The 27,807-nt window shown below is 51.3% G+C and overlaps 1 protein-coding gene and 1 long non-coding RNA gene across 4 annotated transcripts in view; one reads left to right on the top strand and one right to left on the bottom strand.

Moving 5' to 3' along the window:
- Positions 1–501: 501 nt before the first annotated feature.
- Positions 502–4,278, top strand: LOC118712772. Its single transcript, XR_004986129.2, has 2 exons — positions 502–3,710; positions 3,900–4,278. It is a non-coding gene; the product is annotated as an uncharacterized LOC118712772 (long non-coding RNA).
- Positions 4,279–4,680: 402 nt separating this feature from the next.
- SLCO2B1 (solute carrier organic anion transporter family member 2B1) overlaps positions 4,681–27,807 on the bottom strand; it is a 53,512-nt gene continuing 30,385 nt past the window's right edge. Inside the window, exons 8-15 of one of the 3 annotated variants that reach the window (XM_036426878.2) lie at positions 20,923–21,022; positions 15,778–16,135; positions 14,697–14,702; positions 12,826–12,991; positions 9,344–9,507; positions 7,911–7,975; positions 7,450–7,570; positions 4,681–6,130 (exon numbers count right to left, since the gene is read on the bottom strand). In XM_036426878.2, coding sequence (XP_036282771.1) covers positions 5,953–6,130; positions 7,450–7,570; positions 7,911–7,975; positions 9,344–9,507; positions 12,826–12,991; positions 14,697–14,702; positions 15,778–16,135; positions 20,923–21,022 — 1,158 coding nt within the window. In that variant the 3' untranslated portion in view covers positions 4,681–5,952. Of the gene's footprint in view, positions 6,131–7,449; positions 7,571–7,910; positions 7,976–9,343; positions 9,508–11,402; positions 11,526–12,825; positions 12,992–14,696; positions 14,703–15,777; positions 16,136–20,922; positions 21,023–27,807 lie in introns of those variants that run through there. The other 2 variants (XM_045577449.1, XM_045577450.1) reach the window with 2 other exon arrangements.

Below are 27,807 nucleotides of genomic sequence, written 5' to 3'. Positions count from 1 at the left end.
ATCCCTAACCATTTGTATTCCCCTCCCATGTATTACTAAGGTTAGTCTGTGTGACCAATAGAATATAGCAAAAGTTATGATATGTCACTTCTAAGATTAGTTGTAAAAGATGAGTGACTTCCATCTGGGTAGCACACATTCTCTTTCTTGGATCATTCATTCTAGGAAAAGTTAACCACCATGTCATGAGCAGCCTTGTGGAGAGGCTTGTGTAGAAAGAAACGGAAACCTTTGACCCTGGTTTCAGAATAAGCCTAGAAAAGGATCCTCCTGCCCCAGCTGAGCCTTCTGATGACTGCAGCCCAGGCTAACATTCAATTGCAATGTCATGAGAGATCCTGAGCCAGAATCTCCTAATGGATCCTCTTCTGGGTTCTTTATCCTCAGAAACTGGGTAAAATAATAGAGATTTGTTGTTGTTTTTAAAAAAATTATTTTTATTGATTTCAGAGAGGAAGAGATAGAAACATCAATGATGAGAGGGATTCATTGATCAGCTGACTCATGCATGCCACCCCCACTCCCACTCCCATTGGGGACCAAGCCCACAACTGGGCATGTGACCTGACTGGGAATCAAACTGTGACCTCCTGGTTCATGGGTCAATGTTCAACCACTGAGCCACACCAGCTGGGAAAAACTTGTTGTTTTAAGATGCTAAGTTTTGGGGTAATTTGTTACTCAGCAATGGTTAACTACTTACTCTATTGCCACATTATCACATTAGATCCTCAGAACAAATGTGAAAGGTAGAATTTTTCTCCCATTTTTCAGATGAGAAAACCAAGGCTGAGATGAGTGTAGTGACTTCCCACCCCTGGGAAGTGGCTGAGCTGGAATTTTCCCCATGTCTATTGGGTTCCAAATCATAGGGAAGCTGGTTCTGTTTCCTTAGCTGGAATGTCTCCAGCTCCAGGGTGATGTTTGAGAAATCGAGGACAGGAGGATGTGGTCTCTTTATCTGAGGTGTTTCTCTCCCCCTTTTCATTTTAATCACATTAGTTTGCAGCTATGGCATCTCTTGTGTATATGTGAGTCAGTGACAAGTAGGTTTATTAGAAAAAAACATCAGAGTTTTATAAGGGGGATACTTGGGCTCTTGAGTGACCTTGGATAAGTTCTTACACTCTTGTAGGCCTGTTTCTCTATCTCCTTTATGGAGATAATAACCCCTGTTCCTCATTCCTTACCAGGGAACCTTGAGTATCCAGTACAAAGGGACTTTGTAAAAATGTCAAGTATTGTGATCCCAGAAAGGTTTGCTTTGAGTCAGGAGCATGCCTCACCCAGTTTGCCTTGAGGTAGCCCCTCACAGTCTGCAACAGTGACCTGTGCTCCCTCTTATCTCCCACCTGCATCTAGGTTCAGGAGACAGAATACTGGGAGAAATTGAGAGCCCCAACCCACTTCTTGAATCTCAGCCTTCACTATCATCTTCCTCTTCAGCAAGATTGCAGCCCTCCTGAAGTAGTGGAAATTCCCCAAGCTTTTCTGCATGCTGAGCCTCTGTCTTTGCAGTTTCTTCTCTCTGGGCACCATTCTCAGTATTCCACCTGGTGTGTCACTACTCATCTCTCATGACTCAGATGTCCCCACTTTCAGGAGACCTCTTGACCTGGTTCAAAGCCTGCTTCTCCTCTGCATTAGTGCACCAGCCTCCTGACTGAGCACGTGGACTCCAGCTTCTCTTTTCTACTTAACAGCCCTCGTGGCACAGCCAGCAGTCTTTCTAAAACACACATCTTGTCATGTCACTCCCTGCTTAAAATAACCGCCCAATGGAATAATCCATCCATCAATGTTTCAGAAGCTCCTCCTTGCTCTCGGGAAAACATCCAAAGCCTCCAGCTGGAACTCAAGGCTGGCTCCCCACTGGTGTCTCCAGCCTCAGCTCTCCCCTCTCCTGATCGCCCTGCACAGGTGGTACATCCTAGCCGCATTGATCTCGTTCCATAACTCAGACATGCCTCGCTCTCTTGTGCCTTCTGATCTGCTGGTCCCCTTGTTTTCCATGCCCATTCCCATCTTAGCCACCTAGTGACTTCCTGCCTAATGTAGAAGGCCAGCTCTGATTTAATCCCTTCTGGGAAGTCTGCCCTGGGGATCCCAGGAAGAGTCCATGGCTGCTTCTTCCCTCTCCTATATGACTTCTCAAGCTGTTGTTACTGTTGGTCAGCTTGCCTGCTTACACTAGAAGTTTCTTGTATCTGACACATGGTTGGGTCCCCAGCAGGGTCAGCACAGGTACTTGGAGCAGTCATGTAGGATTCGTTGGCTGGTTGAATGAAGGAAGAAATGAATGGTGAATGAATCCATCCTTGAACCATCGCTTCTTGGCCAGCCTCAGAACTGTTATTTTCCAGGGCAAGCCCATTTTATAGCAAAAGGGGAAGCAGAAAGGACTGCTTTGGAGTGGAGAAAATCAATAAAATGTAAATCTGGGTAAGAAAAGCTGTCCCAGATTGGCTGTGAGGAGAGATAAGACTGGGATGATGAGCCCCGGTTGACAATAAAAGAGATTAGGGGACAAGCAGAGCTGCAGCCAGGGCAGGGCAAAGGGAGTATCTCCCTTCATTGGTACCCCCCCCCCCCCGTCTTTGCCACTTTCCCTGCCCCCATGCTCTATGCACTCCTTCAGTTCTCTCAGGGATCCTAGATAGAGACGGAAACTTAAAAAATGTTGATCATCAAATGCACTCATTTGGTCTTTACAAACTTTTGGGAAACAGGAGATAGGAACGATCAACCTCATTTTCCTTTCCTCCGGTGAAGAAACGGAGGTGTAGAGAAGTTAAATCACTTGTTCAGGGTCACACCATGAATAAGTGCCAGAGTCAATATCTGAGTTTAAATCTGACTCTAAAACGCTGTCCTTTTCCCTCCATTGCACTGGAGGTCTTGAGCCAGGCTTCAACGGGTCCCCAGCCTCTGAAATCAGATGCACAATTGTGTTTATGTGCATTTTTTTAATGGAGGGTTTATATCTTGTATCGTCCAGGGTGATTGTCACCCATCACCTTGCCTATCCCATGTTCCCTCCCTGGAGGAGGCCTCTGAGCTGAGTATAGCAGATTGGGATACAGTGGAGTGGGGCGAAGGCCAGCTGGGTAGAGAAGAGCACATGTAAGGGTAGAATAGGAAGAAAGAATTCACTAGGTCTAAAGGATGCTGAGGGAGGGAGCTGTGGGTTCTTGCTTCTCATTCATTTGTGCTCCAATCATGGCTCCTGGCTCCCAACTTCTAAGGAGCATCTGCCCCCCCTGCAAGGTCGAAGCATGGGCCTACAGGTCAAAGGAACTCCAGGCCAGGCTTCAGGATATCCGCTCTGCCTCAGTCCTGTCCTCTGCTGGACTTGATCACCTGTAGAACCTTGCAAGAAATTTCACACCTTCTCCCGAGCACACAAGTCAATTGCGTGTGGTTCCTTGTGGACCAGCAGCTAATATTAGGGAAGAGGGCTGCACCCTGGGTCCCTCCGTCTCTGGGAGCCCCTTCAGTCCTTACCTGCTCCACTTCTGGCTCTCGGCCCACGTCTCTCTTACGATGATTCCTGGAGTCTCCTCGCCCTGACCAGCCTGAGAGGTTTTAAGCACAAGGACCTCAACTTCTTCAAACCTCTGCTGAATGTACAATAGATTCAGCATCAATACCCAGCTTGATGGGGCCTCTGCATGTGTTCACATTGTCATGTTCTCAGGAAATTTGCAAAGGTAAGATACTTTAACCACAATCAGTTCAGATTGCTAAGTCTTTTCACACCACCTTCCCTGGTGTCCCCACTTCCCTTTATATGAGGTGATTGGAGAGGCCAAGGGCATTTCTGGGACCTGGCTACGGGGGAGTGGAGTTGTGGATCAATATAATTTGGGTCCATGGAGATATATTTATGTGGTTCTCAGCCATCGCTGCATTTAGGTAAATCATTGCCAGCCACCTCTATGTACAGAGTGGCTTCTAGGAATCTTCCTTTCACACTGTCCATCTCACTCAGAATTGTGACATCAAGATGTCCAATCCTGAGGTCATCTCATGGCATGAATGTATTTCATGCCACCTGGCCCTGGGAGAACATGGGCAATGGAGGAGAAACAGGTTGAAAATGTACAGAAACAGAAGCTAATCTGTGGGAAACCCTTCCACTTGGGGGGTTGGGCAGGTGACGGGGGAATGTATTTTAGAGGTGTGCATGGCAGAAATGCCCTGTGCTATTTTTCTGAATTGTGTGACAGTTGTTTTGACTTTTTTCTCATTCTAAATAAATACTCATTTTCTTACCTCGTTTTGTGTTCTTTTTCTTAGAGGGCTCACCAAATTGTATAAGCTTCCAGTTCCCACAAAATCTGGATCTAACCCCAGTGCCACCATGTATGTTCTTGGTGATCTTGGGCAAGTTACTTAACCTTTCTGAACCATTTCCTCTTGGGTAAACATACATGATGATTTGGACAGGCGAGGACTCAGAAAGCCTCACGCCCTCATTCCATTTCTGAAACCATTACTAGAGGAAGTAACCCAGCCAAATGGAAATTAGACCAGAATATACAGATAGGGGAAGATGTAGACCACAAGAAATAATGGTGAGCAGTGAGTTCAGGAAAACTTAAATCTCAGTAATTGGAAATAATGCAGTTTTTGCAAATTCTAATGCAGTTTGTAAGAAAGGATTTTTGCAATAGGAGAGACAGTATGCAAGAACAAATTTAATAACAAGCTATATCTACAATTCCAGATTATTTCTGCAAAACCTGGGAAATGGGGGAAGGAGAAGGAATATAAACACACGAACAGCCTCTCCCTGTTGGGAACTTTGAAACTCTTGACACTGATAAATAAAGGCTCTGATAGTTGTTAACCATTTAAAGGTATCAACAAATGGTAGGATAAAATGGGAATGAGAACTCTTGTACTTCCCTCTTCTTTCACCTGAGATAGCCTCAAAGCCCCATGCTGGGAGCTGCTCAGAGGGCCCCAGCCAGGCCCTTCAGCTCTCCCTGGCCCCGCCCCCCCACATGGCTGGACACAGTGTGGGAAGCTGCTGATGGCTCCCTGTCTCCTGCCTCTGGAGCAGCAGGTCCCAGCGAGGTCAGATAGGTGAAGGCAACAGAAGGGGCAGGGAGCAGATCAGGAAACTCTCTCCTCCCAGGGAGATAAGCAGGCCTGGCCAGAGCATCAGACAAGGCCTGACATACACAGGCCAGGTTTGTTTAGACCTGAGCATTCCACAGATCTACTCATTACACAGAGCTGAACATTACTGCTCCCAGGAATTACAGGCCTGGGCAATACAAAGAGCAGGTCCTTATACCAACCCTTTCACCACAGAGAACCAGTTTATCCCCCAGGCTTAGGTGTCATAGAAACAGACATTATGTACAGAGCCCCGGGTGACACAGATTCAAGCACCTAGGAGGACGTGGTGGAATTAGGATTCTAATTACAAAAGGCACAGTAACTTTGGTGGGGGGCCCTGGTCAAATATGTCAAACCTCGGTGATGCATAGGGTACCAGTGAGTATGAGGTGGGTGTGTTTGGTCTTTGAAGTTGGAAAACACCCAAGTGAGGGGCCCAGGTCTCCCTCGCCACCGAAGCCCCTCACCCAGACTGTGGGCAAGGTCTGAGATTTCCTGAGTCCAGAGAGTGAGCCGCCCCAAGAAGGTCAGAGCCCTTCGAACCCTGACACAGATTTCCTACAGGCCCTGCCCGGCCTGGATGCTCACCTCCTGCCCAGTGGATCGCTCCTCAGAGCTCAGGGCTCTGCCTCCAGGGGGCGCCAAATGGACACTTCTTGTCAGAGGCCATCCTGGCCCCACCCCAGGCTGAGGAGGAGACCTGCGTCCATCCTGACAGCACAGAGGGTCACAGGGCTCCGGACAACCCGTCTCAGGCCAAGAGCCTGGAGGAGGCGCCTGGCGTGGCTGCCACTCTTGGCCAGGATCGGGCCCTGGGACGGCTCACACCCTGGATTCTTCAGGCTTCTTCTCTGGTCGCGACATTAACGGCTGCTGCTGTAGGCCAGGGCGTGTCACCGCCTTGGTCCCCTCCTCTTTGCCCTGCTGCCTCAGGATAGCCATGATCAAGGCGAAGCAGGCCAGGGAGCCGGTCTTGAAGAAGAACTGGAGACCAACGAACCTGGGAAAGAGCAGGAGATCCCTGAGCCCAGGACCTCCCTTCCAGGCTCCGGCGTCCTTGGGCGGGAGCAATCACCACCCACGGTGCAGGTGGAGACATGGAGGCCCTGTGGGGAGGAGAGGCCTCCCCAGCCCCAGTAGACTCTGCGTCACCACAGCCTGGAAGAGGGGGACACACTCTGCAGGAGGAGCCCCGGGTGGGGAGCAGAAGCCCAGGCACCCTCCCTGCCCTGTCCCCGATTGCCTTGTGGCCTCGGCCAGGGTGCCTCTGTCTAGGTCTAAGGGCTCAGAGGCCCTGCCTGACAATTGTAGCTCTGGATTGGCCTCCAGCCCCCATCTGCTCCACCAAGAGGAAAAGGGGGTTCCTTCTCCCCCACTTGTCTCACTCGGTGATTTTCACCTGGTGTGCCGCAAGGATTTTTAAAACATGCAGTACCTGACTATTTAGTCAGGGGCACTGACCTCTTTTCCCTTAGATGGTCAAAGGGAAAAAAAAAAATGACAACAGCCAACATAACAATAACTGTCTGGTGCAAATGAATCCAAATTATACCTTTTTAAAAAAAAAAAATCAGGTCATCAAAAAAAGACATTTTAGTAATTAGTTAATGTGTGCCATGAGATGAAAAAGGTTGAAAATCCCTAATTGAACTCACCCAGTCTCTACTTTAGACTTTTTCTTCCTTAGGAAGTCCCTGGACAGTCCCAGCCCATAGGAACCATGGCCTCCTCAGAGCTGGGAGTGACCAGCTCCATGCTCCCAGCCCTGCTAGCTAGTCTCCTCCCCATCCTCCTTCTCCTATTCCTCCTTTTCCTGTTTCCATCTCCCAACACATCTCAGGGCCAGCAGCCTCTCTGCCTTCAGGTTCCTTTGGGCTTCCCATTGTACAGGCAGGAAGACTGAGCCCCGAAAAGGCAGGTCCCACATTGAGGAAGAAAGAGCTGGGCCCAGATTGTGGGGTCCAGCATTATTCACAGAGAGGGCCTCCTTCCTACCCCACCCCAATTCCCTGTCTCTCTCACCACTGGGCTGCCCCCTGGCTCCCCCACCCTCAGCCATGATGATGCATGTTCCTGCACGGACTGCCATCAGAGGGCTGGTTCAAGGCCCAGCTTTCCCAGTTACCAGCTGTGTCTTGGGCCTCTTTACCCCTCACTTTTCCATAAAGGAGGAGACAGTATCTAGATCCCAGGACTGGATATAGCACCTGCCACCAGCAGAACTTCCCCTCCCTGCTGGTGTTCTGCCTGGTACCCCCCACCCCCCACCCAGTACTTTCAGCAGCCTTCCCACAATCCCCTGGCAGCCCGGGGTCTCACCGAGTTCGGAGCAGGTCGTTGTCATAGTAGCGGCAGACGGCCCGACGCCCACAGCTCCAGGCCCAGTGCACGCAGGTGGTGTCGATGGCACTGCCGTGGATCACAGGACTGGGCATCCAGGCTGCAGGAGGAGGTGCTCAGGGGACAACGGACCTGGAATTCTTGTTACCCTCCCCCCCCCGCCCCCTTATTCCCTGGTCTGCACAACCCCTCAGGGGCTCTGAGCCACTGGAGGCCTCCGGGCCCATCTGTCCTTGGCCCTAAGCCCACCCCTCACCCTGATGTCAGATGCGACCTCCCTGCTGGGCTGTCCAGCTGTTTATACACCACCTGCAGGGACCCGGGTTGGATCTGTGAACCCCATGGACCAGTGAACCCCAAGGTCAGGGCCTGGCTCTCACTCATCCCTGTGCCCAGCCCCGGCAGGCACACAGTGAGTGTCTGGACCAGAGGTTCTTTACCTAAAACTCTCAGGAGCATGAACTGGATTCCCACAGCCAGAGTCTTGTCTTCTTTCTTCACTCCCCTGGCAATCAGGGAAAGGGGTGACATGAGGATGGAGAGGGGCCCAGCCCTCGAGGGCTCTCACCATTCCTGCCCTCCCGCCACCCAATGCCAGCCTTCCCCCAGTCTCACGGCCCCTGAGTGGGATGGGGCCAGGGCCTCAGGCTCTACCCTCCATTTCCGATCAACCCGCACAGCCTGGTCCCCGGGTACCAGGCACAGCAACTGACCGACCGTCAGCCTCCTCTGCTGACCTCCCTGTGTTCCTGGTCACAGATACCTCCCAGCCCCATCCCCCCTGGCCCCACCACATTCTCCCCGTCCTCAGACACGTGACAAAACCTGGAGCTGGGCAGCCAGACATGCCTTCTAACTTCCTCAGCCATGGCGATGCCGTGGCCCAGGCGCCCCGAGAAGTACCGGCTCCTCTCCTCAGTGATATCAGCAGCCGGCGCTTACGAAGGACTCATTCCCTATTGCAGCCCCTCCCCACCCCATGAGGAGGTGTGTCATTAGCCCATTTTACAGAGAAGGAGACTGACAGCTTCTTGGACAGGCTGAGTGACTTGGCAAAGACCCCACGGCAGATGGTTTCAGGAGTTAGAATTTGTGCAGCACATTGCCTGCCCTAACTCCGCATATGCAGGCCTCATACTTAACTCCTTCATCTGATTTCTCTACTTTCTCTCTTGTGGCCAGACTATGTTATGGATCTACATATCTTCTAATATTTGTAAGGGGTTCCATCCCCATTCTAACTTTCTATAAAACAAGCAGGGAATAAAAATAGTCCCGGCGTAATGAAAATTGGAATTACCCTTACTACAGCCCCACCCGGGAGCTGCTGACTTTGGCCCCGGGAGACAATGTGTGGGTCCCAGCAGGCACCCTCAGGACAATGGCCAGGGAGATCTTGGACCTTGGGCTGGTTCACAGCGGGCCCTGAGGTGCTTGTTGGTCGGAGTGGTGCTCAGAATCATGCCACATGGATAGTGTTTGGTTTTCTGCATGCCCTCCTGAGGCCCGCCCCTGACAGATGGTCCGGGTGGGGAGTCAGAGGACAGTCCTCCACTTCCTCCCCCTGTGACTGGGAGGCAGAGGCAGGGCCTTGGTGTGGCAGGAAGGGGCTCGGGCTTGCTCCCCAACACTTGCCACATGACCTGTGGTTAGCTTCTGAACTGCTATGAAAACTTACAGATAAGTTTTCTTATCTGTAAGATGGGAGACAGCTTCATCTCCGCAGGATGGCATGAGGATGAAGACAGGACCGTGGGAGCCTGCTGTGCTGTGGGCCCTCCCCTCCTCCTCCAGACTCCTCCTTCGGATTCCTGTCCTGCCTGTGGCTAAGGACTGCGTGGTGTCCACCAGCCCTGACCCCTCCCTGTCTCACCTCAGGATGAGCATGAAGGAGGGAGTGTGGGTGACGCTGGCCATGGCTGCACCCAGGCTAACCAGGAGCATGAAGGGCAGCACCAGGTGGCTGCAGGCCGAGTCGCAGGAGCCTGCAGGCACTGGGCCGCCCCCCACCACGCAGCTACAGTTGGTGTAGAAAACCTGTGGGGAGAAGGGGGGAACCTTCAGGGACAAGCAGTACCAAGGGGCTGCGGTTCAGAGGCGCGACAGACCCAACCCAGCTGCGACAGGGCTGGTGGGAGGCTGAGTCAGATGGCAGGACCCGGACTCGGGCTGTCCGTCTGCACACACATGGGATGAGCCTGCATGACGCTGTGGGGACAGAGGGGAGTGAAAAGGAGGAAAGGGAGAGGAGCCTAGAGGAGCATCACCCTCCACACACACACCCCCACACACACACCCCACACACATTCACACACACACATTCACACATACACAACACCACATTCACACATACACACACACACACCCCACACACATTCACACATACACATTCACACACACACCATACACACACACACACACCACACACATTCACACATACACATTCACACACACACCATACACACACACACACACCACCCACATTCACACATACACATTCACACACACACCATACACACACACACACACCACACACATTCACACATACACATTCACACACACACCATACACACACACACACACACCACACACATTCACACATACACATTCACACACACACCATATACACACACACACACACACACACATTCACACATACACATACCACACACACACACACACACACACACCACATTCACACACACCATTCACACAACACACATTCATACACAACACACATTCACACATACACATTCACACACCACACACACACACTCACACATACACATTCACACACACACCATATACACACACACACATTCACACATATACATTCACACACACCACACACACACACACACACACACACCACACACATTCACACATACACATTCACACACACACCATACACACACACACACACACCACACACATTCACACATACACATTCACACACACACCATATACACACACACACACATTCACACATACACATACCACACACACACACACACACACACACACCACATTCACACACACCATTCACACAACACACATTCATACACAACACACATTCACACATACACATTCACACACCACACACACACACTCACACATACACATTCACACACACACCATATACACACACACACACATTCACACATACACATTCACACACACCACACACACACACACACACACAACACAAAACACATTCACACATACACATTCACACACACCATACACACACACACATAAACACATTTACACATATCATATAGGGCAAAAGTTGATTTACAGTTGTTCATGTGGAAAATAACAATAATTAGTAAAAACAATATAAGAATAAACTGTTTCATGTACTCACAACTGTATACCTACTTGTGCATTACCCTGTATACACAGACACCACACACATACACATACACATACACACACCCTCACATATTACTCCCCACACACACACCCACATACTAACTCATTCTTTTACCTGGTGATGCCAGAATGTTCCAAACTCCTGACCTTATGTGCAAGGAATCAAAGCAACAGAGAGTTTTTTAACCTTAAACTTCTTCTAATGCCATAGACTCGCCCAGGCTGTGGTTTTTTGTGGAAGAGCCACACTTAAGGGGCCAAAGAGCCGCCTGTGGCTCGCGAGCCGCAGTTTGCCAACCATGGGCCTAAGGTAACAGAGTCAGAGGCAGAAGAGGGATTTGAACCACGTGGCCTGGCCTCGGTGTTCAGGGGCCCATATTCCCAGTGCACTGTCCCCCTCCGGGATGCTGCCCCAGCCGCGAGGGCCTGGAGGCCCCTGGGGTGATCTCAGGGAGGTCACGCCAGGTCAGGACAGGGAGTGCCAGGAGGCCCCAAAGCCTTGGATTATTTTCGTTCTAAATGCAAACCGTTTGCCCAGCCCAGGTGCCGCCCTGCCGGCTTCTGAAGCTCACTCAGCCAGGTGCTTCGCTCCGCACCAGCCCGCGGGCCAGGCTGCCTGCCCGGAGAGCGGCAGGCTCAGAGGCCGGTGCCAAGTAGGACACAACGGCAGGCGGGAGGCTCTGGAGAGAGGACAGTGTTGTCATAACAATAAGCCTGACCCTCCCACCCTGCACACACACGCTTTACCACCCAGGGCTGGATTTTGTGCCGGTTTGCCATTTGTTGGGCCTGAGGAGAAAGGGGAGGAGGAGCCAGTTGGTCTCCTAGGGCTCACACAGAATGCACTGCTGCTGCGTGTGCCGCCCCTTTCCCACCCGGAGAGTTCCTGGAAGACAGGGCCCCCCGGGCTGGCTGACAGGCTCATGGTGCAGCCTCCCCTCTGGTCTCCGTCTCCCAGCCTGCACTCTGCTCACCTCCCTCCACGCCGGCCTCCGTGTGATCGCACACCAGTCTGACTCTGTCACCCCCCTGCTTCAGAGTCACCCAGCACTCCCTGCTGCTCTCTGGATGAACTTCCCACTCACGGTCTGGCATTCAAGGCCCTTCTAGGTCTGGGCCTTGCTTTCCCCCCATGAACCCTAGCTTCTGCTCCAACAAGCTCTCTGCATTTTCATGAAGCATTGTGTGTGTGTGTGTGTGTGTGCTTGCTTCCACACTGTGGGCTCCTGCTCTTCCCCAGACTGGGACTCAAATGTGAGCTGGCATCACAGTGTGGCGGGAGGAAACCTGCCAAAGAGCTGATGGCCGCTGAGAGCAAGAGGCCAGGCAGGCAGCTGGAGGGACTGAGGGCCTGGGTGGTGCAGGCAGAGTCCCGGGCAGCAATCTGTCATCAGTCGGGCTGGAGTAATTCAGTTCAATTTACCCACTTGGTCCAGAAAGGCTTCTTCAATGTATTAGCACCCAAAGTTGCGTGAGTTAATGGCAAGATTACAGCCTGGGGCCTGTCTGGCTCAGTGGACAGAGCATCGGCCTGCGGCCTGGGAAGCCCTTCCCTAGTTTGCCTGCTCACCCTTGAAGATCCGGCACTAACGCCACTTCCCATGAAGCCTCTGTATGTCCTTCCATCTGTGTGTGTGGCGGGGGGGGGGGGGGGGGGGGGGGGGGGGGGGGGGGGAACCACTTCTCCTGCCTGGAAGCACCCCGGGAATTCCTGAGCTATTTCCATCTGCATCTCTCCTGCATGGGCAGCTGGGAACAGATCTGCGTCCCCTCTGGGCGCTGGCACATGGCAGGGCCCAGGCTGGCAAGGAAAGCTTATTGAGAGAGAACAACGTTCTCCGTCTGCCAACAGGAGACAGACAGACAGACAGAAGCGCCAGAGAGTGAGAACATTCCGAGCTGGGGCGTGTGGCAGGCACAGAGACAGGGAAGGCGGAGAGCCCCTGAGAGGCAGAGGGAGCAGCCAGAGGCCTGACCCACCTGGCTTCTGTCCAGAGCCTCCTGGACCACCCGGTGTGTGCAGCCTGCGTGGCAGGGGGTGAGGTACTCCACACGGGCGCTGGGGTCGCAGACTGGGTTAAAGACGTCCGGAGGGCAGGCGCAGGGCTCCGTGCAGCCTGCGGAGATTTCCGGCCCAGGCTGGGACCTGGTGGGAGAGAAGGCCGGAGGGTTGGCCTGGCTCTCCCTCCCTCTGGCCACAAACCAGAGATGCCCTAGCCCTCGGCCTGGCTCCCCACTGAGAGAGCAGTGGCCAGAGGTGCCCACCCCATGCAGGTCCCACACCGTCCGGGCTGTGGTGAGCTCCCTGCAGTGGGGGGTGTGAGCAGGAAGGTGGCCAGGAGCCTCAGGGCCTCCTGAGGGGAAGTGGGGGGCAGGGAGCAGAGGGGACCAGAGGCCTCTGAGACTCCTCCCGCCCCAAGAGCCTGTGATGTTTGACCTGCTTCTGTGAACAGCTCCACTCCTCAGGGGCCCTTCTCTGGGGAGCATAAGATAAATCCCTCCTGGGATCTAGTCTCAGGTGATCAGTGCCCTTTGCTCACTGTAACCGGATTACTTCTTTTTCTTGGGACATTTGAGCTATGCGTGTGGAACTCAGGATACGTGACTAGCTATGGGGTCTCAGACATGCTCCTGCCTCTCTCTGGGCCTCAGTTTCTCTTTCTGTCACCTTGACTGAGGATCCCCCGCCCCATCGCCATTCTCCAGTCTCAGGACCTCTCAAAACTCTCGTTACCCTGGTCACTGTGTGCAGGGCACGTTTTATGTCACACACACCTTCCCTCAGAGATTCAGTCCCCAAGTCCCAGGAGAACCCCCATCCCAGTGAGCCAGGGCAAGAGGGGGCAGGAGAGAGGAGAGAGGCTGAGTCCCAGGGGTAGGTCACCCGGGAGGGACAGAGGTGCCCTGGGACTCAAATGTGAGCTGGCATCGCGGCGTGAAGGGAGGAAACTGGCCAAAGGGCCGATGGCCGCTGAGAGCAGGAGGCCAGGCGGGCAGCTGGAGGGGCTGCAGGCCTGGGTGGTGCAGGCAGAGCCCCGGGCAGCATCAGTGTCATCAGTTGGGCTGGAGTAATTCAGTTCAATTTGCCCACTTGGTCCAGAAAGGCTTATTCAATGAATTAGAATCCAAAGCTCAGTGAGTAAATTGCAAGAACACAGCCCGAGCCTGTCTGGCTCAGTGGACAGAGCATTGGCCTGCGGACTAAAGGGTCCCAGGTTCTATTCCAGTCAAGGGCATGTGTCCCGGTTGCAGGCTTGATCCCCCCAGTAGGGAGCATGCAGGAGGCAGCCAATCAATGATTCTCTCTCATCATTGATGTTTCTATCTCTCTATCCCTCTTCCTTCCTCTCTGAAATCAATAAAAAATATTTTAAAAAAAGAATATAGATGAGAACAGAGGTGAGATGAGATGTCAGAGTCAAGGTGAGAGGGAGAAGAAAAGAGAAATAAGTTATGTGGTATAGGCTTTTTAAAAAAAACCACCACTCAAGGATGTGCAGAGAGAGACAAGGAGGGAGGGAGAAAGAAGGGAAAGAGGGAGAGAGGGAGGGAGGGAAGGAGAGAGGGAGGGAGAGAAACATTGATCATTTGGCTGTCACATGCTCCCCAACTGGGTATCAAATCCACGATCCAAGTATGTGCCCTGACGGGGAATTGAACGGGCAACTTTTTGGTGCACAGGATGATGCTCAACCAACCGAGCCACTGCAGTGGGGATAGGCCAATTTAAAAAAGAAAAAAAATATATGTGGTCACATACTCATTTCCTTTTTATTCCAAAAATCAGTTCAAGGCCCTGGCTCCCTCCTCAGACCCAGGGCCTGGCTGAAGCCCCCTTGCTGTGCCCAGACCCAGGGCTCCGCACCCAGAAGGCCCGCCCTGGCCAGCGCAGAGGCCTCGCAGGGGGAGGAGAAGGAAAGGGAGGAGGGAACAGGGGGTGGGAGAGGTCTGTGCGGTGGGACCTGGGACGGGGAGGCCAGGACTGAGCATTCCTGGAGCCCGAGCCCAGTCCTCACCCTCTCCTGCCCCACAGGAGCCAGGTGCAGAGAGCTGGCACCGGTGCAGGGAGGAGGGGCCTGGGAGAGTCGGGGACGGAGAAAGTTGGGAAATTCTAGCTGAGCGTCAGGCCAGCCTACGCTGGAACAGTTCCTAGGAAAAATGAAATCATCCTGGAGAAGAGGCAGCAGTGTTACTTCCCACATCCTCTCCAAGTTGCTCCCAAGGGGAGAAGGTATGTGTTTTGGGGGGGCGGGGGGCGCTGGAGAGGGAAGGAGATAGTCACCAGAGGATTTCCTCCTGGGGGGTTGGAGGCAGGTGCTGCCCCATGGATGGAAAGAGAATCCTGGAATCTCAGGGCAGTGGAACGACAGAATTTAGCTCCCAGGCTCTAAGAACCAAGAACCTCCGAGGTCTCCAGGGCAACCCCTTCCCAAAGCACAGGTCTCCTCTGCAGTGTCCCTGCTAGGGGCCTCTCAGCCCCCGGTCTCCCCCTCGCCCCCAGGATGGAGAGCCTGCTCCCTCCTGAGCAGGCCTTTCCCCTGCCCGGGAGCAAAGCCTTCCTTAGGCCGAGCTGGGCCCAGCTCCTGTGGTGCGCCCCGCCTCCCCTGGCACACAGCGCTTATCTGCTCTGGAGATGCCGTGCCCACAAGGGACTTTGTCCTGATGCCCTGATTCAGACTCCATCCCTCCCCCGGCCTGACCTCTTACGCCAGGGCAGTTCCTTCCCTCCCTGCCCCTTGGAGTGCTGCCCAACACATTCATCAGAGAGACAAGTCCCACTGCTCACAGCTGAGTCCAGGGGGGAGAGGAGGAGACAGGGGTATGGGGGAGGGGAGAGTTGAGGTGCTCCGTTGCCTGGCCTTGTTTGGGCTGCACCCTTCCTGGTCCCGCCCTCTCGCACCCTGTTGTTCACAGGCCCTCGCACATACTCACCCAGGCGGGTGGAAGACGCCTGCGATCTGGTGGGTAGGGCAGCCCATGAAGAAGAGGGGCAGGGTGAAGAGTAGGCAGAACAGCGCCCCCAGCAGGCAGAGGACGCTGCAGCGCATGGGGCCCAGGTGGAGGCGCTTGACCAGGACGCCCCCCACGACGATGCCCAGGATGGCCGAGGGGATGGAGAGGCAGCCGAGGAGCATGTTGGCGTAGGACGCCGTGACGGAGAACTGGCGCTCCAGGAACTTGGGCAGGAAGGTGGCCATGCCTGCCACCATGGACGACACGCACACCTGGGACAGGACCACCAGCAGGAAGATGGGGTGTCGCAGGGTTCGAAGCAGCACCCTGGGGAAGACTGTTGGGGTGAATGGGGAGGAGGTCAGGGTGGGCGGCCACTCATGTCGTTCCTCTCTGTTCCATCCTGCCCTATCCAGTTTACGCCGTTCCATTCCTTCCAGCCCATCTCATCCCATTTAGTTGTTACATTTAGTCCTATCCGAGCACAGCGGGCTCCTTTCTGCGTAATTCCAGTTCGTTTCTGGAGTTCTGTTTCATTCTATGCCATTGAGTTGCACTGCATTTTATGCAACTGTGTTTCCTTCCACTCCATTCAATTCAAAATTCTATCCATGTACAAAATTCTATTCCATATCATCCTATCTGATTCTATTTCATCTCTGCCACCCCATCTCACTTCATTCATTCTGCTCTAGGTATTCATCTTTCCTTCTCTCCCCCCCACTCCCCCCGCCATGCCCCCAACTTGGCGCTTCCCATCCTGTCTGCTGTAGCTCTTTCTAAGCCAGCCCAGGCCTTTGTCCTCCCTTCTTCATCTCCAACTCGGGACATCGTCTCCCCTGATCTCTCCACCCTTAGTTCACGTTGCTCCATAACACTTCACCTAACATCCTGCACATTGTACTTATTTGGCCATTGTGCTGTCACCCACCAGTAGGCAAATTTCATTTAGAGCAGGGGTTTCTGCCTGTTGGGCTAATTGCCGAATTTCCAGAGACCGGGGCACAGTAAGCTCTCCACACACACTTATGGAATGAATGAGGGCATGAATGAATGGATTTACAGACTAACATGCGGTCAAATGTCAAAATGATGGGGCAGATCTCAGACCCCCAGGGAAGGTGAAAGCTGAGCAGGCTGGGTGCTGGGCAGCCTCCCGGAGGTGGGGCCTGAGGAATGGGAGGGTCTGGTGAGGTTGTGTGAGAAAGAAAAGGAATGTCTAATAGGGGGCACAGCAGGGGCAAAGGCCTGGAGACAGGAAGAGAAGTGATGAGCTCCCCAGTCTCTTGCTGACTCCTAAACCGGTGCCTGGGGACAGGTTCCTCACTGCAAGTCTGCTCAGAGGCACCTGACACTGGGGGAGCCCGAGCTCTGGGCCTCAGGCCTTCCTCAGCGGGCCGCCATGGTACAGCCAAGAGGCTTCTGTTCAGACAGACTGGGCTGGTCGGCAAAGGCGGCCATAGGGCTTCTCTGGGCCCCGTGAGTGGGGAGGGTCCCTGCATTTCCTGCAGCAGCAGGGCCAGGGTCTCTGTCACAGATTGCTGCCGCCCTCAGAGCACGCCAGAACCAAGCCATCGGGTTCCCTAGCCCCCAGGGCTGGCCCAGAGCTGTCTTCATGGGAGCCAGAAAATAGACAAACAGTCCTGGCAGGGGAGGTGGGAGCAGGGGCTGTGGAATTCCCCTTCATTCACGTCCCAGGCCTGCCTCCTGTCCCCAGTCCCTTGTCACAGACAGAGAACAGTCAGCCAGGATTCGAAGCAGAGAGATGTGATGCCAGGGCTTTGGTTCCAGTCTCCCTCCCTCTCTCCCTCCCTCCCTCCCTCCCTCCCTCCCTCCCTCCCTCCCTCCCTCTCTCCATGAGTTGCTGGTCCAGGATTGGCCTGGGCTTGGCCCATGCTATACAGGTACCCTCACCATACAGGTGGCAGGGAACTCAGCCCAGTTTGGCTGGAAAGGCTGGGGCAAGGCCAGGAGTTGCTGGGGGGTTCCTGACTCAGTATAAGGGCCATTCTCCCTTCTTCTCCCACCATCCCCCCACCCAACCTCCCCCGCCCCCCCTATACCCGGGCCTCTGGCTGCCTGACTCCATCTACTGTTTCCATCCCACTCTCCTATGCTAATCACTGCAGTGCCCATTCGCTACCTCCAGCATCTGCAGCCCGGTCCTAGAACAGATGCAAAATTCTCAAAGGGCACTGAGATAGGGATACTTGGAGGCATCTCCAGGGTCCATCTCTCACTCAGAAGTGTGTCTGATCCATTAGGCAGAGGCTCCCCTAGACAAGCCAGGCCTCTCTCCACTCAGAGGCTCCGTCTCCCTTATCAAAAAGGGCCCCCCACAGCTCAGAGGCCAAGTACACCCCCTCAAATAGAACAGTTCCCCTCCCCCCCAGTTTAGGGACTGTGTTTCCTCCACTTGTCAGAGACTTCCCTCAACTCAAGGACAATGTCCCCCATCAGATAGGGGCCTCCTCCAGCACAGAGGCCAGGTCTCCTCCATCAGACAAGGCAGGTGGGTTCTCCCTCCATTCAGGGACTATGTGTCCACCATTGGACAGGGACCTCCCGCAGCACAGACACTTGTCTCTCCCCTCAGCCAAGGCCACTCCCACTCAGGAACTATGTCTCCCCTATCAGACAGGGGACTTCCATAGCTCAGGGACTGTCTTCCATCAAGAGTTTGGAGCTCCTCCAGCTGAAGGACCACGGTTCCTCCATGGTGCCAGGGGGTCAAGGCCAAGCCTCAGGGTCAGATGGGTCCCTCTGTGGAGCTTCGCAGAAGGCCCGGCAGCCAGTTGGCTGGCCGCTTTCTGGCCCCTTTCCCACAGGCTTATGTTGAAGTTAAAACCACCAGAGACAATTCCAGACACCCACTCCAGGACTCAGTTTCAGTGACTGGCTCCAAATTCTCTCTGGGCAGGAGCCAAAGCAATGATTAATAAGCTCCCCCACGGAGCAGCCTGCCAGCGCCCTCTGCAGCTGAGGGTGAGCTGAGCAAAGGAGGCCAGGCCCCTGCCCTTAGGCCCAGCTCACAGGAGTCCATGCCCCCTTGCCCTGGGGACTGGAGAACTGGGGGCTAGATGACTGCTCTCCCAACATCGTGTCTTAGGAAACGCTTCTCGAGGATTGGGCTTAATTAACTTCCTGTTGCGAAAGTTCTCAGTGGGAAGATGATGTAAACCTGTGGTTATCACACCCTTAAACCACAAGCAGCTTGATTTACTGTCCCAGGACAGTCAGAATAATAACAGTAGGGCAAGGAGTGATAATTGGAATAATAATTGTACCTTATATACGTAGAGTTTAAAAAAATAATATACAGCCGAAACCAGTTTGGCTCAGTGGATAGAGCGTCGGCCTGTGAACTGAAGGGTCCCGGGTTCGATTCTGGTCAAGGACATGTACCTTGGTTGCAGGCATATCCCCAGTAGGGGGTGTGCAAGGGGCAGCTGATTGATGATTCTCTCTCATCGATGTTTCTAGCTCTCTATCCCTCTCTCTTCCTCTCTATGAAAAATCAATAAAATATATTTTTAAATAATAATAATAATAATAATAATAATAATATACAAAGGGCTTTCCATTCACCATCCCATTTGATTTTTCTAATGGTCCTTGAGAAAGGATGACAGACCCGATCCTTCAGGTGAGGAGACGCAGGTCAGGGGAGGAAAGGACCTTCCGTAAGACTGTACACTGGCCAGTGTTGGGGCCTCTGATCCAGGTCTCTGACTTGCCGTCCAGGGCTGTTACAAGAGCCTGGCTCACAGCAGGCAATCAGTGGTCATGGGATCCGAATCTTCAGAGAAGACGGCCTGGTTACTGCATGGACCCTGGTTACTGATCAACTGAGCTCATAGTCTCGGGACCAGAGTGGCATCAATATTAGATCATTGAGTCTACCCCAACCACCACCACCCAACACACACACACACACACACACACACACACACACACACACACATACTGCACAGGTGGGGGAAACCAAGGCCCAGAGAGGAGCAAACCCAGGACAAAAGTCTAGGTTTCTGCCCAGTCTGTGTGGCTCAGTGGTTAAGCATCGACCTATGAACCAGGAGGTCATGGTTCGATTCCCAGTCAGGGCACATGCTTAGTTGCAGTCTCGATCCCCAATGTGGGCCGTGCAGGCGGCAGCCAATCAATGATTTTATTTCATCATTGATGTTTCTATCTCTCTCTCCCTCTCCCTTCCTCTCTGAAATCAATAAAAACATAATTAAGAAAAAAGTCCAGGTTTCTGCACTTTAGCTCAGAGGTCACTCTACCCATACCACCGCCTGGGAACTTAATCAATATTTACTGAGAGCCTCTGCTACCGGCCTCAGTGGTAGCTGGGAGAAGGGTCACAAATGACACAGGCTCTGACATTCAGGAGCTCACTGCTCGGGGGAAGGACTGGACTAGTATGCAGCACAGATCTGAGCTGATCTGGAAGCCCTGGGGGTTCAGAAAGCTGAGAAGAGGGGAGGGGAGCCAGGCTAGGTGAGCAAAGGAGAGAAGTTGCACTTGATTTTGACCTAGAGGAACAAGGAAAATTTTGATGGCAATAAAAAATGATATTCTGTTAGAGGGCTGCTTGGGAAGGCTCATGGGCAATTTTCTTATATCAGCCCAGGTGTTGGCAGGGGCGGGACTAGATATGTAAATCCAGGCATGCTAGGGCCTACTTAAGAATGCAAATAAGTTGGTGATAACTTCCTGGTATTGGGTTTATAAAATAAATGCACAGGGAGGGGTCGTAGTCATCTTCTACCCGCCTCTCCAGCAGAGAGAGTGGCGGCCCACCCAGCTCCCAGCTTAAAATCTGTCTCTGTGTCTTCTCTCTTTATTTCTCAATTCCTGGATGCCTCCACTTAGAACTGGTTCGTTCATCTCTCTTTCCGTGCGGTAGGTGCAAAAGGGAGATCCTCGCCGCATCAGGCCCCCGCAATATTCCAGGCAGAGGGGATCACATGAGCAGAGACTCACAAGAAATGAAGGGTGCTCATGAGGGGCCTTTAGGTACAGAAGATGAATCAAGAAAGACAGGAAGGGGTAGACCCTGTACCATCTCAAATGCCCCTCCAGCTCTACGTCCACCTAGCCCGGCCTGAGTTTACCTACCTTTGATGAACTGGACCATGGTCAGGTCTGGTGCAATCTGGGCGAGGCCATCCTGCTTCTTTGGGGACTCCTCGGGGCTCTGCTCAGCGGAGTCTTCACCCTGGGAAGACACAACCACGGGGTCAGCTGAATGAGACATCCTGCTCAGAGATGCTTGTGGGCTGGGGAGGGGAACTCTGGGAAAGGAGAGGCTGGGGGTCTGTCACCTTGTCAGGAGCAATGGGGCCAGCAGTGATCTATTTGTTCTTGGCCCTATAGGTACTTAACAAGTGTTTTTTTTTTTCTCTCTGTGTGTGTTTTTAAGAAAACAGATTTTATTGCCCAGCAATTACAAGTATTCAAACATGTATTTTCTACATAATTTATTGTGAGGTGACCCATGTTAAATAAAATATCAATTTTCATCATTTGCCTCAGCTCACGACTTCTTGACTAATTCTTTGTTTTTCCTTTCAAAATGTCACTGCCACACCTCTGAGGCAATGAAGAATTTTTAAACACCACAGCTAAGAACTTGAATATTCATTCATCTGCAGTTACTTATATGCATGTTACATTCAATTGTGCTTCTAGGGGTTTAGTCATCCTCTATGAAAAGTTTTTTGGAAAACATTCATCATTCAAGTAGTTTTGAAAGAATGGATGAAATTCCAGTGGTCAAACTTTGTCATCACCATCATTAATATCATAATAATCACCAACATTATCATGAAAATTTCTTCCATAACTGAAAGCTTCATCAGTATTCCCATCATCTTAAACATCACCCCATTCACATCACCAATATCATCATGAATAAATGACTAATATTGTCCTAACTATTATCATTGTTTCTGCCATAGTCACCCACCACCAGCACAATCATTATCATCATCATTGTCACCTGACACTTCGGAGTCACTAATGAAATCATGACTCTAAGAATCACTGTCTCTAACATCATCATTATCCTAACCCTGCCACTGTCTTAATCACCATCAGCATCACCAACCTCTATCTGAAGTTAACACCACACCGCTGTCTTCAGTTATTATATCACTCATGGCTATCATCACTTAGAAAGTCACCATAGTAAGAGCCTCCATTAACCTATGCCTTCCTAGAGGTTGGGGTTGGTTGGGCCTACAAGCTTATCTGTTCTATACTGTCTGCTGAGAGAAGAGAAGTGGGTTGGGGGAGGCAAGAGGCAACAGCTCCTCTCCTCTCGGATGAGCCAGACCACACTCGGAGAGGGAGAGGACCACTCAGCTCTACCATCACGCTATGAGGAAACTCATGGCCACCCTGGAGTGTGACCTCCCATCTGGGTGAGGGTGGCCTACAAAAGAGGCCTTAAAAAATGTATATATATAAAAAAATCAATTATATATATATATATATATATAATTGATTTTTTTTTTATTTTTTTTTTTTACAGAGAGGAAGGGAGAGGGATAAAGAGTTAGAAACATCGATGAGAGAGAGTCATCAATCAGCTGCCTCTTGCACACCCCCTACTGGGGATGTGCCCTCAACCAAGGTACATGCCCTTGACCTGAATCGAACCTGGGACCTTTCAGTCTGCAGGTCAATGCTCTATCCACTGAGCCAAACCAGTTTTGGCCAAAAGAGATCTTTTATCCTGGGAAGAAAGAGATGTCAGGCCACAGTCACAGTCTTCTGATTGTCAGAAAAGAAGGATGAAATTGTGATAATAATTAACGGTTACTAAGCACCTATTACAAGCCCGGTGCTATTCTAACAACGAATGCATTAACTCATTGAAACCTCATAGCAACCTTCTGAAGTAGGGACCATTATAATCCCTATTTTTAGGGGGTAAAATGGAGACACAAAGAGATAAAATAACTTGCTTGGTCATAAAACTAGTAAGTGGTCTGGCTATGATGTGAACTCAGACAGTGCGACTCCAGAGCCTCTATGCACTTGGCTGGTTCGCCCTGAGGGAAGAGGGAACCAAGGTCATTGAGTGCTGAGTGTTCTACCTGCCTTGCTCTAATATGATATTGTCATGCAGGTATTATTATTGTGCATAGTTTTTACATGAGGAAACAAAATCTTGGAGAAGTTGCTACAGGCACAGGCTCATCTATAGTAATAAAAGAGCAATATGCTAATTAGACCAGGAGACCTTCTGGAGACCTTCCAGACATTTTTCTGGACAAAGCCATGGTGACAGGGCCTAGGCAGAGGTGGTTAGGGGCAATCAGACTGGCAGGAGAGGGCAGTTGGGAGCGATCAGGCTGGCAGTGGGGGCAGATGGGGGTGATCAGGCTGGCAGGCAAAGTGGTTAGAAGCAATCAGGAAGGCAGGCAAGCAGTTAGGAGCCAATGGTCCTGGATTGCAAGAGGGATGTCCCATTGCAGGATCAGGCCTAAATCGGCAGTTGGACATCCCCCAAGGGGTCCTGACTTGGACAAAGTGCAGGCCGGTCTGAGGGACCCTCCCCACCATGCATGAATTTTATATACCTGGCCTCCACTTCAACTATAAGATCAAGTGGGTCTGATTTCACTACATTTTTCTATGCAGCCTAAGGCCAGAATTAGAAGCTACATGCTCTATGGAGGAAGCCTGAAGCCCAATGTAAAGAGCCCAATGTAAAGATGAGGCTGTCCTGGGAGGAAGTGAGTTCCCCATAACCAGAAGCATGCAAGCAGAAGCTGACTTCTCGCTGGTCCATGCGGGAGGGCAGGTTGGGCTGGAAAACTTATCTAGGGGTCCTCTGGTTCTGCCTCTTAAGGACAAAAAAGAGATTGTGTAATAAAACTGACAAATCCAGTGATGGAAAATAACCTCACAGGGTGATCTGATCATAAATTTCCAACGGGGCAGGTCATGCGGGTAATCACACCCCAGGCCTATGACATTTATAGTAAAAGATTTATCAAGCCCTGTCCATTGTCCCTGTGCATCTATTATAGGTTAACACACCTTGAAATGCGAGAGTAATCCTCTTCTTCAGACCCCTCAGAGAGGTCCTCAGGGAGCCTATATCTTGACTATGCTATGCCTTGCTTTCTCCCACCTTCGTTGCTCCCTAACTCCAAACGTATTAAGAAAACAGCAGAACGGCTATTCTCCGGAGCATCTGAAATCTTGCTTCCCAGCCGTTGTCATCAGGTTGGCGCAGCTCCGTCTTGTAAAGCTCTTCTCTACCCACGGAGCCTTTGTCCCTACACGCCTCACCTTTCGGCCTGTGTCTAACACATTCTCCTTCCTTCCTCATCTTTATTTATTGTTAAGGGAGCCACTGGAAGCAAACACTGGATTATCCCACATTTCAGAACCTCCAAGCCAAGGGCACACTGTTCCAGCCTTCCCCCACCTGGCTCCTTGGTGCTGGTTGGCTCCAGACTGGCCTCGCCTGGCAGGGAAATCCATTCAAACATCAATTCCTGTGTGTGTTCCTCTCGTGGGCTTCTCCTCTCTCCTCTCCTTTATTTCAGCAGGGAGAAGGGCTCTGGGTTTCCTGGTTTCGGGGAGGTTTGCAGCAGGACAGAAAGCAAAATTGTCCTTCCCTGCCTTTGTTCCCGAAGCCTGAGTCCATTGAAAAAGCTGGGTGTTGTGTATGTATGCGTGTGTATGGGGTGGGGGGGAGTGCAGGGAGAAGGAGAAGGGAATGAGAGGTGAAGGGGTGGGGTCAAGCAGTCTGTGGGTCCCGTGAGCAATAGAGAACAGTTTACCTCAAAGGGGCAGGCTGCAGGCTAACCTAGGGCTCCCTTGTCCTCAGCTACACCAAACTCTTTTTTTTTTTTAATATATATATATATATATATATATATATATATATATATATATATATATTATTGATTTTTTTTTTTTACAGAGAGGAAGAGAGAGGGATAGAGAGTTAGAAACATCGATGAGAGAGAATCATCGATCAGCTGCCTTTTGCACACCCCCTACTGGGGAAGTGCCTGCAACCAAGGTACATGCCCTTGACCTGAATCGAACCCGGGACCTTTCAGTCTGCAGGTTGACGCTCTATCCACTGAGCCAAACCGGTTTTAGCTTCACCAAACTCTTATGCTCCAAGCTTGTTGAGGGGACCACGTGGGACAGGATGGACTTATGCTGATGCCTGCTGGGTGGCATGGCTCCTCCCTGATGCCTGGGCACCTGTGAGACCTCAGGACCTTCGCTTCATCTTGGTGAAGGAGCCTTGAAAAAGGCTGAGATTGCATTTTTCTTTTCTTTTTTAATATATTTTTATTGATTTCAGAGAGGAAAGTGAGGGCGGGGGGAGCGGATGATGATGAGAGAGAATCATTGATTGGCTCTCTCCTACATACTCGCACTGGGGATCAAGCCTGCAACCCAGGTATGTGCCCTTGGCTTGACTTGAACACAGGACCTTTCAGTCTGCAGGCCAACGGGCTCTATCTACTGCCAAACCGGCTAGGGCTGAGATTGCATTCTTGCTGATCTGGCAGGTGGGCGTTCCATGAGAAAGTTAACTTTCAGAGAAAATAAAGAAGTTTCTATCTCACACATACTTGGCTAAGAATCAAAGTTTGTTCATTATCTCTCCTCTGCTAGTCTCTGAGATCTGCAAGAGCCCACCCCCACGCAGGAGCACACTGCTCCAGCCTTCTTCCATCTGGCTCCTGGGTGCTGGCTGGCTCAAAGCTGGCCCTCTGGGACCCTGTTCTCTGTCAAAACTCTGGTGCTTCCCCAGCCAGCATGGCTCAATGGTTGAGCATTGAACTATGAACCAAGAGGTCCCGGTTGGATTCCTGGTCAGGGCACACGCCCAGGTGGTGGGCTCCATCCCCAGTGGGAGGGCGAGCAGGAGGCAACCAATCAATGACTTTCTCTCATCATTGATGTCTCTTATCTCTCTATCCCTCTCCCTTTCTTTCTGAAATCAGTAAAATAAAAACAACAACAACAAAAAACCCCTCTGGTACCTAGCCAAGGGCCTGGGGCAAAATAGCAGATATCTGATAAATATAGGAAAGAAGGAATGCAAGAAGTGATTCCAACCGGGAGTGGGTGCAGCTGAGACGCCAGGCTGTTGAAAGAAAAATGAGAATAGCAGCAGGAGATACCATCATGCTGCAAGCAAACTCCCAGACTGCTGCTGGCTCAGAGCGGGACAGAGGGTCCACACCCAGCACCCCCGGGCCTAGCAGAATGGAGGTGGCAGGCACACCAGGCCACTGGCTGTGTATGCTCAGGCCCCATCCTCACTGGGACCTGCAAAAAAAGAGACTAAGCACGCCACACACAAGCAAACACGCTGTGAGGTTAGGTAACTTGCTCAACATCACTCAGCTAGAGAGTGGCAGAGGTCCGAGCTCAAGCCTTGGCCTTGGAGAACATTTTATGAATTTGATCCCAAAAGCAAGGGAAGTAAAGGCAAAAATAAGCGAATAAGATTATACCAAACTCAAAAGTTTCTGCACAGCAAAAGGAACTTGCCAACCAGACAGAAAGGCAACCACCCAAATGAGAGATGATATTTGCAAACAAGAGCTTCAACAAGGAGTTAATATCCAAAACATATAAAGAACTCATTCAACTCAACACTAAACAAACAAACAATTAAAAAAGGGAAAGAGCCCTGAACAGCACCCCTCCCCAGAAGACATATAAATGACCAACAGATATATGAAAAGATGCTTAACTTCACTGGCTATTGGGGAAATGCAAATCAAAACTATAATGATTAGAATGGCTATTATCAATAAGACAAGTAATATCAAGTGTGGGAGAAGTTGTAGAGAAAAGGGAACCCTTATTCACTGCTGGTGGGAATGTAAACTAGTACAGCCACTATGGAAAACAGTAGGATGGTTCCTCACAAAATTAAGAATAGAGGTACTCTATGACTCAACAATCCTTCTTCTGGGTATCTACCCCAAAACTTGAAAACATTCATTCACAAAGATATATGCACCCCTACATTCACTACAGCTTTATCTATGGTGGCCAAGACATGGAAGGAACCAAAGTGTCCTTCAATAGAGGATTGGATAAAGAAGAGAAGGTACATACTACTCTGAAATATTACTCAGTCAATAAGAAATGATGAAACATTTCCATTTGCAACAACATGGATGGACATGGAGAAAATTATACTAAGAGAAACAAGTCAGTCAGGAAAAGCCGAGAACCATATAATTTAACTCAAATGTGGGATATAAAACAGAAACTCATAGACACAGTAACAGTAGGGTGGCTACCAGAGGGAAGGATGGGGTAGTAATAAATGGTAAAGGGGCCAAATGACTGTGGGTGGTGGGTGCAACATACAAAGCATGTGTCATAGAAATGTACCCTTGAAATCTATATGATCCTATTAACCAATGTCACCCCAATAAATAAGAAATATATTTTATTAAAATTAATGTCTTTTGTTTTTGAAGGTAGCTACTAGAACATTTAAAATTGGCACGTGGCTCACATACCATTTATTTTGGACCTGCTGCCTAAAACGAAGGAACATCTCCTTGTCCTGTCTCAGTCTAGGCAGGCTCCAGGAGAGCCATGTTGGGGGGTCCTGGTACCTGAGGGAGAGGGTGCTGCCCCAAGAATGGGAGTAGGAAGGGCAGGGATAGACTGTTGACTCCCCAGCTTCTCTTATCACGCAAGCACAGGCTTTCCCTCTGGACAGGCAGAATCTTGTGAGTTCCTTGCCTGGGACTCCTCGTCCTCAAGTGAACAGTAAAAACAACCACAGTGTCATCTCTGGCCACGTGCACAGCCCTGTACCCTGCACTTTCACTTCCACCATGTCCATTCATTCCCACAACAGTCTGGTACAAGGGTTATTACACCTATCCCTCAGAAGAAACTACGGCCCCAAAAGGGGAAGTGTCTCCTGGGGAGAAATTGGCAGAACAGCTCTTAAACTCAGATTCTCTCGTCGCCTCACCC

The sequence above is a fragment of the Pipistrellus kuhlii genome, unplaced genomic scaffold, assembly GCF_014108245.1.
Source record: "Pipistrellus kuhlii isolate mPipKuh1 unplaced genomic scaffold, mPipKuh1.p scaffold_m20_p_9, whole genome shotgun sequence".
Lineage (NCBI taxonomy): Eukaryota > Metazoa > Chordata > Mammalia > Chiroptera > Vespertilionidae > Pipistrellus > Pipistrellus kuhlii.
The sequence above is the reverse complement of the archived record's forward strand: the minus strand, read 5'-3'. Positions and strand labels throughout refer to the sequence as shown.